The following is a 10074-nucleotide window of genomic DNA, read 5'->3' as shown; positions in this document are numbered from 1 at the left end:
ACCATGTGGTTGTAAACAGAACAAGAGTAATTATGCCCCGCAACAAGTTGATTCAAAAAAGGAATAGAGAAATTAGATCTTTCAGTCTCCAATAAGGCTACAAAATCTAATTTATGCTCCCTAATTGCCTCTTTAACAAACAAATACTTAGCAGTATCCCCAAAACCACCAGGATTCCAATTCATTCATTTTAGATTCTGCATTATGAAAACTGTTTTTAATTCTTCTCCTAGTACTTTTACTAATATTATTGGTATCATAAGTTTTTCTGACCCTAGTTTTCTTTTCCTTAACTACCGGCTTTAGATGTTGCAAATGATCATCTAAGTCCAGTGAGATGCCATCATCCTCAATCAAATCCTCACACAAAGTAGAAACTTTAGACATCACAAGAGTCGAAGGACCTTCTTCCTTATTCACATTCTCACCCACATTCTTTTGTAAATTTTTTAAAATTTGTTCCTCTTCTAACAATTTAATTCCTTTAATATATTTTACTACCTCCCCTTTGGATTGTTCTAAAGATATTCCCAAACTATCCTCCTTATGAATAATTTTAGAATCAGGTATATTAACAATAGAAAATTTAGGAGGTAAAGGCTTACCTGCACTAGAAGAACCATCCCTCAACTGTGCATTCATCATTGCCTTCTCCATCTGGGGCATATCCATACCAGGTTGACATCCCAGCCTATTACTAGTCCTCACACCCAATGAGGTCTTAGGAATTCCCCCAAAAGCAATAACCTCCTACATAGTAGGTCGAACTGACATATTTTCAGATAAACAAGAGATAAAGAAAAAGTAGATTTCATGGATATGCTCCAAAACCCACAACTACTATTCATGGATATGCAAATGAGGCACTCATGTTCTTTGAGCTTCCATGTGGTGCTTTTAAAGCCCATGAGTATTAGCTGTAGGCAAGAGTTGTTTCATTGCCTACATCGGAAAAATTCAAAGAACATGAGTGGCTCATTTGAAAGAAAAATTGATCAACATCTTTGATGAAATAAGGGTGAAATAATATGTCCAAAACACAAGGGGGTGTTCAAAATATCATCGAATTCTTTTCAAAACAAATAATCGGAAAGAGAAAATATTCATCATATTTTTTTGCAACAAAAACACATGCATCAATATTTTTTTACCAAAATATCATTGGCAGTTTGGCACAATCGTGCTTACCAACTAACCAAATAAAATAGCTAAGTATTCACTTGTTTGAGGCAACAGTAATGCCTGAAAATTAATAGCATTCGTGACAAGTCATGTCCAATATAACATTATAATTACAAAGAAGACATAAGAAAAGATAACAGTAGGCAGCTCCCTTGTTGTGCCCATGTGCTCGTCGTGGCCAAGAACCAGACGGCCAGAAATCTACCTGCTGTTGAACAAAAATACATTTTTTTAGGAACAAAAATACAAATAGATGAGAATTAGCCCACCCGTCCAGCCTCGGCCCGTCCGTTTGCATAAACCATACAAACATTACAAACTTTGACCAAATATTTAGGAAAATATATTTACATCTACAATATCGAATAGATATATTAAGAAAATATACTTGATGGAGAATCTATTGATGTTGGTTTAGTATTGTAAATGTTTATATTTTGTGTATAAATTTGGTCAAATTTAAAAAACGTTGACTTTTGACTAATCCTTAAGCGCCTTATATTTTGGGATGGAGGGAGTACCACCAGGCCTGAGGCCATTCCCGCGTCGTATGGGCCAGCGGTCTCTCAGATCAACCCATCGATCGTCCCGGAGGAAACGAACGTCTCCCGTTCCCACCCCGGCGAGGAGAGGGCGGCACGGGCAAGACGGGCCGGAGGAAGTTGGAGGTCGGCCAAGCACGTAGCATGCACGGCGGCAGAAGTCGGCTGGTTTCCGTCCGGCAAGACAGGCCGGCCAGGCCACCACGAGACGCCAAGCCTACCCGTCTACCGACAGAGGCGAAGCGGCTGCGCCGACCACGGACTACTCTCCTCTTGCGTGACCTCTCCACCTTGTCGAGTTCGTGATCACCCCCTGACCTAAGCTTCTCAATCTTCCATAGGTTTCAAACCCCCTAATGTATCACTGCTGTCCGTAGGAAATCATCCCGATGAATGATGATCATCTGCTCTGGTGTTCTGGGCCAAACACAACTGCGCTCTACGTAGATAGACAGCACAATTTTGAAGTGGCTGAGATCCAGAGGGGCACCAGACATGCAAGGCTCCAATTCTCAACTGATGTAGCCTCCACCCACCCACCGCAGCAAGGTGAATAGAGAACTCATGCCAAACCATCCTTCTTCTCTAGAACAGTACATGCCTCGTTGAATTTCACCCTAAAAATCGCAGGAATGGAAGAACGTAGTGATACAGTGTCATGGCATGTTGAATCCTACCTAGATTAAAAGCAATGAATTTGTAAAACATGTCGTTTGGTTATTCTAAAGAAAAAACACAGAGATTTTCTAAAAGATTGTGTGTTTGTCATTGAAACAAAGCAAATCCTCAATGAGTCTCTTGGTCTAACTCCTAGCCGGTTGATGACTTCGTTAATCCAAAACCGGGCTCATTTCGAGCCCTCCGTCTAAAAACAAATCATCAATGAGGTTGTAACTAAGGGTTTTTCCCATGGAGTTGCATGCAAAATAAGTCATACGAAAAAAATTATGTTTTCAAATCCTACGGACCAAATAGGCTTATTATAGGAAAAATCCCTAAGCAATGGAATATCCCAAAATTCCTAGCAGTACCTTTGAACCAAACAAGCACCAAGTCCTCAGTAACATACTCTGAAAATTTAACTTGAACTTTTTCCTATTCGTTTGCCTTCATTAAAAAAAAACTTGAATTTTTCGAAACGCACAAACACTGAACGGTACAAATCAAAAAGGTGAAGTAAACAGCATCATACACAAAACTAACTAGGATTATATATCGGTCGACATCCGAAGCCCCCATCCAGATAAACCCCAATCTCTGCAGAAGAAAAACCCCAATCCCAGCAGAAAACAAACCCAATCCCCACAGAAAAAAACCCCAAATTCAGACGAATATAACAGCAAGCTAACACATGGTATAAGCTAATGTCATATGATATTATCATCCCATATAATATGTACACACCAACAGTCATGGTATACCAACCGATTATTAAACTTTTTTCGACTAAATTAAGCAGACTAGACCCTGCCAACCTTTGTTTTTTGACAGCCAACTAAAGAGACACTATAACACTTTTGTTTCTGGAAACCTATGTTACATCAGTCGATCTCTCTTCAGAGTTTTGTGAAGAAAGTAACTGAGGCCAGCAACAAATTTGCTGCTGCAATATACCACCATCTGCAACGAATGATTCATCTGTGAGAGGCTCCAAATATCCGCCTTCCAGTCCTACTCCCCCGCCTTCTAAAGTTCAGTCTTGGGATCCTGTTCTGGAGCAGCAGCAGCAGCAGAGATCGGTGTCTGACGAGGCTCGAGGATCCTCTCATCACCAATGGGATAGATCACTATCTTTTTGACCATTTGGCAGAACTCTCTGCAGGTATCAATAGAATATATGTCAGCCATAACTCATTTTTCAGATAGATGAATAATCAGCAATCAACTTCTTTTTTTTTTGAAGAGAATATATGCAAGCAACTTACATCCAAGGATCATCTCCAACTTCCATAGTGTCGCCTTCATCGTCAGTGAAAGCCACTTTGAAGTTCTGTTTCAGGTCCTTTATGTCGAACATCTGCTCCAGCTCACGAGTCAGTTTCTCATACCCATTCAGATTTGCTAGATCCACAGCTCTACCCAAAGCATTCCCATGCATTTGAACCTAGCGCAGACCAAACATAACATTAGACGACAGTTAATAAGCTAGGCCGAGGGATTGAAAAGAGATAAAAAAATGTTGTACCTTCACACGATTTCTTGCAACGTAGCTATGATTGCTTTGGATTTCTCGGGGGCTCTCATTCACAACTTTAGGTACTTTTGAGAATGCTGACAGGCCGGACTCTTCATAAGAACCAGCAATTTTGGTTGAAGTTTCCCCTGCGCCAGCACTTGCAATGTCAGGAGTAGCAGTGCCCTTGGTATGTTTCATCAAATTCACACCAAACAGACGAAACACGCCGGGTTCCTTGCTTTTTTCAGTAACTGTGGGCACATTTGGTGTAGCAGCCTCTTCAGCTAGGTGACCATATACAGTGTTGCAGGGTAGCTTAGGTGCGGGTTCCACAGCCTGGAAAGCAGAAATTGCTGGCCAAGGAGCAACTCTGGTTTCATTGCTGGTAACCTGAAACAGCTTATGAGAAATCTCTGACAATGTAGGGGAGAGGCCTTTGCTTGATGGGTTGAATTCCTTCAGCCAACCGTCATATGCTGATGGATTCTGGCAAACAGAACTGCTGCTCATAGCACCATAACCTGCGCCTGGCCAAACAACTTGATGTCCAGAGATACAACTGGGATCACTGGAACCAACAAATGTTCTCTCATGCTGCTGCTGTGGCATTCCAGACAGCCAAAACTCTCTAGCAGGTTCTGCAAATTAAGCCAAACAAAAGGATTAAAAACATCTTGAAATGAATAATTCCACTATCTGTCGATAACGCAAGCAATGAGAAATTTGCAATTTCATACCCTGTGATGGAAGATCCAAATTTTCAGTTGTCTCCCTAGGCCTCTTGTTTTTGGCAGATGATTGCAGTGGTACATTGATGGTAGGTGCAGAGACATCAGATGGTTCAATCTCCCAAGGAGAAACTCTCTCAGGGCCATTGCAGTTTGTGGTTTCATCCCATTGGACCTGAACCATGATAAAATCAGAATTATTTTCTGAGAGGAAAATACAGGGAAAACAAGAGAAAACAGAATGGATTGATCGTACCTCTAGTGACTTCCATTCGGAACCTGACCATTGTGGAGAAAGATCCCCATTATCAACTATAGTCCCAGAAAACCTGCAGGTTTAAAATAAATGGAACAATGTGAATCTGAGATGAATGGCAGAAGATGATCAACAGACTGAGAGGGGAATACAGCATATGAGAGACCACATGTTGAATCCTTACTTCTTCACAGGGACATCTTCACCTTCGAAGTTCATCGTAAACCTCTTCCCCACATTAAATCCAACCTTAGTAGCTTCAAGGTACTTGTTCACACTGACAATGTACTGGCTTTGGCTTAACCTGGAAAAATAAATAAGACAACTTCCATTAGCAGAGAACAAGCACAGTTGTATGAAACAATAGGAAGTAGAAAAGGTCCAACCTTGGCCTATAGTACACCAAGAAGATGGAGTTAGTCTTGATAGCATGCGATGCGCTTGCAAGTACCCCGAGATGCATGCTTTGGCTTGATATAACGGATGCCGGCATCGTGCTCTGCTTCTGCACGAGGCGCCTCACTCCGACACGCTGCTCTCCAGTATCACTCCTGCGAAAGGAAAACAAAGTGTCTTTGTTGTGATCCATACTCCCTATATATATGAAACATCTGCAGAAACCTGTCTGTTACGCATGACTGGTTGAACAGAATTAGTTCAGATTATAATCCAACCTTAGGTAGACAAACGCATCGCCGGCGACCAGCTTCTTTGATGTGACAAATGTGCTCCATCCAGTAGTCAGAAGGTGCCTACGGGGTTGGCCTAGACAGCCAAGAAATTGCATGAGCTCAGAGCAGAAGGCACGGAAAGCAAGTGCAATTATGGTCCTGATCTCTGTGTTCAGATGACCACTGAACAATTCAGTAGATAACTGAAAAAAAAAACACTGATTTGCATACCTCTGTAGATGTGCTTAAACCTCCACTCAGATCCATGGAGGTCCTTTGAGATGAGCTCTTGAGTCGGTGTCGGCATCGACATGTCCTGATCGACAGCAAAACAGGGAGGAATTTAACTTTTGCAGTACCATATGCAATTATACCATTACCAAGGAAGGACATGCGAATTGGGCTCACCAGCGGCGGGAGACACTCGTTGGCGTGGCGCCTGAGCACGGAGAAGCCGCCATGGGTGCTGGTGTCAGACGGCGTGAGGATCTTGCAGAAGGAGTGCACCACAGGCCTCGGCATCTCCGGCAGAGGTGGGTCGGGTAATGTGGGCAGATTCTCTTGCTGCAAACAACAGAAAGTTGATCACGAATCCACATGGGGAACACTATCTGAATTTGAGTAATGCTAACTGAATTAGTTCTTGTCTGTAAAAAGAACAGGCGATAGAAAAAGTCGAATTATGCTACACCTCAAATTCAGAAACCAAAATTCAGGGGGCACAGGAAGTTGCGAACAATTACGGCTTCGCACCGAACATTTCGAAACACCAGAAGAGCAAAAAAGAAAAGAAAAAAAAAACCGTGGGCGTGGGGTGGTGAGAATTGAGAAACACTTACGTCAGGGTCCGGCTGCAGGGTGATCTGCGCGAACACCTCGTCCGTATCCGTCTCAGCCTGCGCCGCCGTGAAGAAAACAAGAGAGGAAGAGTTACGACGACGAGCTCACGCCAATTCCAGAAGGGAGGCATGGAGAGGAGAAAACACGCCGGCGCCGGAGCGAGCCGCGGTCACGTACGTACCTTGAGCTCGACGTTGACGACCTTGCAGAGGATCTTGTAGGGCACCTGGAACATCTTGATCTGCTCCGCCAGCAGCGCGGGGTCCGTCGGCTCTTGCAGCTGCACGCGCAAAACCAGCATGATTCGCGGTGGAAAATGGATGGAACAGAAGAGAGGAAGACGCGCGCAGATAAGAAACGAAGGAGAATTCCGGTGCCGGAGCACGCAACGTACCTGCTCTAGATGTCCCTGGAGGAAGTAGAAGACCCTCTCGTCCCGCTGCGGCACCTCCACGAGCGGCCCCGCGCAGGCGCGCCACAGCTCCGGGAACAGCTCCGGGTCCCGTCCACGTCCTGCCAACAACGACAAGAACAGACCATGAGCGAGTGAACCCGGCCGGCCGTGACCTGCAGAAAACCAGATGGACTCACCAGGTTGTTGCGCCATGGCGACACGGGCGGCGGTGGGTTTGGTGGTGGCCGGGTGTTCTTGGCCTCCCCGGGAGGGAAGCAGCGGTATAGGAGGGGAGAGAGGCAGGAGAAGGGAGTTGGTCTGGTGACTGGGTGGTGTTCTCCTTGTGTCAGAGTGTTTGTTGTTGGGCTGCCCCCATTAAAGAACGGCGCGGTGGGGAGGGAGTGGAGAGAGGCGAAGCGGCAGCCGATCGGAGCCAAGCACACAACGGCGGCGTTACAGAGCTTGCGCCTTTATGGCTTTAACACTGCTGCCCCGCCTAGGCTCTCGAGCAACCTTTTGCAGCGAGGACCCTATGTATTTCTGAAATAAAAGGTCCTTCCTCCGGTGTCTGCACGCGTACACTTTGCTAAAAAGCATACTGGGACGAACACATATTGTGCACTAGCCCCTGGCATTCTATTCTCAAAATGATAAATTCTTGTAAAAAATGGACGGAGTATGTTTTATGTCAATTACCTGACAGTTTACTGACGCTGTGCATCAGATTAATGATCCACAATGACATCTACAAGGTTCTCACAATCATGGATCCCGAACAAGACCCAAACCTTGCAGTAAAACTACGAATCGTAGAATCATAACTATTAAAAATAAAAAATAGATTCTACCGACTACAATTGTAAAATATTTTCAGTATATTTAGATTTTGAAGTGGCAGGATCACACAAAAGAGTCACGACTCAGCCTTGGAGATAGCCAAAAAAAAAATACCGGTGTTTAACCAAACATTATATTTAATTTGTCATTGATAAGCAACAGATATAGGGGTGATATAAACACATGCCTTGGACTAAGAGGATGGTTCAGCCGCGGCGACGCGAGAGAAAGGAAAAATGTGGCACATTGTGGAAGTTCATTAACACCTCAAAAACCATTAAATATTATATATACAAGATCGAGCAAAATTTCGGTGCATTAGTGATCTTTTGATTGCCTATTTTGAAAGGAGTCTGGTGAAATTAACTCGTTATATTATTAATCATCAACAAACCCGTATATAAGGTACCAAACACCCCCGTACTCGGTGGTACAAGGAACTAACATAATTTGTGTCATTCCCTCGACACCTCATGCGGTACCGTCTAGAGCCATCTCGAATTTGGAGAGACAGTTAGGGTTTTAATGTACGATAACCTACCCTCACATATGAACCGAATACTTGAGGTGATTTTGCAAAGATTTTGATGGGAGATACTTTGCTATCATATTATGGATATCTTATGAGACAATGTGATCCAACATTATCAAAAGAGCTAAGCAAAATATTCTTCTTGTTCTTAGAGATTCCAAGTGATGTATTTTTTCAGCATTTTATGATCATCGTCATTAACACTTCCAACAAGCATATGGGAGTACCAGTTTGTCTAAATGAATCATTACTCATCGAAAACATCTATGCATAAACATCAGTTGTAAAATAATAGATTTTATATTTATAATTTAAGCATATATTGAACATAGATCAAGAGGAGGAAGATATGAACGCGTAGATACCATATACGATCCCATGCGTTAGACATTGACCGATGGGTGGCAGGCATGAAAACAATCATCTATAATAAATATAGTGCATCGAGACAGAACCCTTAATACGGCAGAAGCTTGTTAGTATGCTCAGATCCATTAAATATGATACTAGGGATATTTGGTGTGTCAATGGGTTTTGTGATCACCTGTCATAAATTGGCAGCCTTGTTTTGACGAAAGAATCATACCATGCAATTCATTTATGTTCGGATGTAAATTAACACCTTTTGTGAGATTGTAGATTTTGGACTAATAACTGACATTGGAAATCTCCAGGGTTTTCACAATATTAGATCCCAAATAAAATCGATGCCTTGTAGTAAAATTGCAAATCGTAGAATCATAATAATTAGTTAACATCGAATAAAAGATACTACGGACTAAACTTGTAAAATATTTCCAATATATTGTGATCGTAAAGTGGCAGGAACACACAAAAGAATCACGATTTAGCCTTGGAGATATCAAAAGAATAACGATGTTTTACTAAATATTATATTTAATTTGTCATCGATAAGCAACGAAGATAAGGTGATATGAATACATGCCTTGGACTAAGATGGATGGTTCGGCTATGGTGACGAGAACCAAAGGACAAGAAGTGACACGTTGTGGAAGTTCATTAACACATCAAAAGCCATTAAATATTATATATACATGATCGAGCAAGATTTTGGTGAATTGGTGATCTTTTGATTGCCTATTTTGAAAGGAGTCTGGTGGAATTAACTCATTATTTTATTAATCATCAACAAATATGTATTGAAGGTACCAAACACCACGTTGCTTGGTGGAACAAAACACCAACATAATTTGTGTCGTTCCCTCGACACCTCATGTGGTACCGTCTATAGGCTTCTTAAATTTGTAGAGACCATTAGGTTTTTAATGTACGACAACCTACCTTCACATATGAATCGGATACTTGAGATAATTGTCAAATATTTTGATGGGCGATACTTTTCTATCATATTATGGCTTTCCTATGAGACAATGTGATCCAATAGCACCAAAAGAGCTAAGCATAATATTCTTCTTGTTCATAGAGATTCCAAGTGATATCTTTTTTCAGCATTTTATGATCATCGTCGTTGACACTTCCAACTAGCATACATGAGTAGCACTTTGTCTAAATAGATCATTACTCATAGAAAACCTTTATGTCTAAACATCAGTTGTAAAATAATAGATTTTATATTAATCATTTAAGCATTGAACATAGATCGAGAGGAGTAAGATATGAACGCGTAGATACCATATACGGTCCCACACGTAGACGTTGACCGATGGATGATAGGCATGAAAACAATCTTTCATAATAAATCTAGTGCATCGAGACAGAACCCTTAATACGGCGGAAGCTCGATAGTATGCTCTCAGATCCGTTAAATATGATACTAGGAAGATTTGGTGTGTCAATGGGTTTTGTGATCACCTGTCATAAATTGGCGGCCTTGTTTTGACGAAAGAATCATCTCATGCAATTTATTTATGCTTGGATGTAAATTAACACCTTTT

General features: G+C 42.0%; 1 protein-coding gene across 1 annotated transcript; it reads right to left on the bottom strand.

Moving 5' to 3' along the window:
- Positions 1-3076: 3076 nt before the first annotated feature.
- LOC127342089 (auxin response factor 1) lies at positions 3077-7176 on the bottom strand. The gene is made up of 14 exons (XM_051368028.2): positions 6987-7176; positions 6790-6908; positions 6577-6675; positions 6395-6451; positions 5964-6119; positions 5787-5871; positions 5559-5649; positions 5271-5435; positions 5069-5188; positions 4885-4957; positions 4638-4803; positions 3910-4538; positions 3650-3828; positions 3077-3540 (listed from the first exon to the last, which is right to left on the bottom strand). Exons 1-14 carry the CDS (start codon positions 7000-7002, stop codon positions 3411-3413), a joined length of 2085 nt encoding a protein of 694 aa, XP_051223988.1. The 5' UTR covers positions 7003-7176; the 3' UTR covers positions 3077-3410.
- Positions 7177-10074: the final 2898 nt, after the last annotated feature.

This window comes from Lolium perenne, chromosome 3, assembly GCF_019359855.2.
Source record: "Lolium perenne isolate Kyuss_39 chromosome 3, Kyuss_2.0, whole genome shotgun sequence".
NCBI classification, from domain to species: domain Eukaryota; kingdom Viridiplantae; phylum Streptophyta; class Magnoliopsida; order Poales; family Poaceae; genus Lolium; species Lolium perenne.
Note: the sequence above shows the minus strand (reverse complement) of the source record. Positions and strands in the feature narration are given on the sequence as shown.

Bases quoted from the DNA above. Each gene is read 5' to 3' on its own strand.
- LOC127342089 (XM_051368028.2), bottom strand. The intron at 6,676-6,789 runs GTACGTTGCGTG...TTGCGCGTGCAG, and splicing joins TCCAGGGACATCTAGAGCAG to CTGCAAGAGCCGACGGACCC. The intron at 6,452-6,576 runs GTACGTACGTGA...ACGGCGGCGCAG, and splicing joins TCGTCAACGTCGAGCTCAAG to GCTGAGACGGATACGGACGA.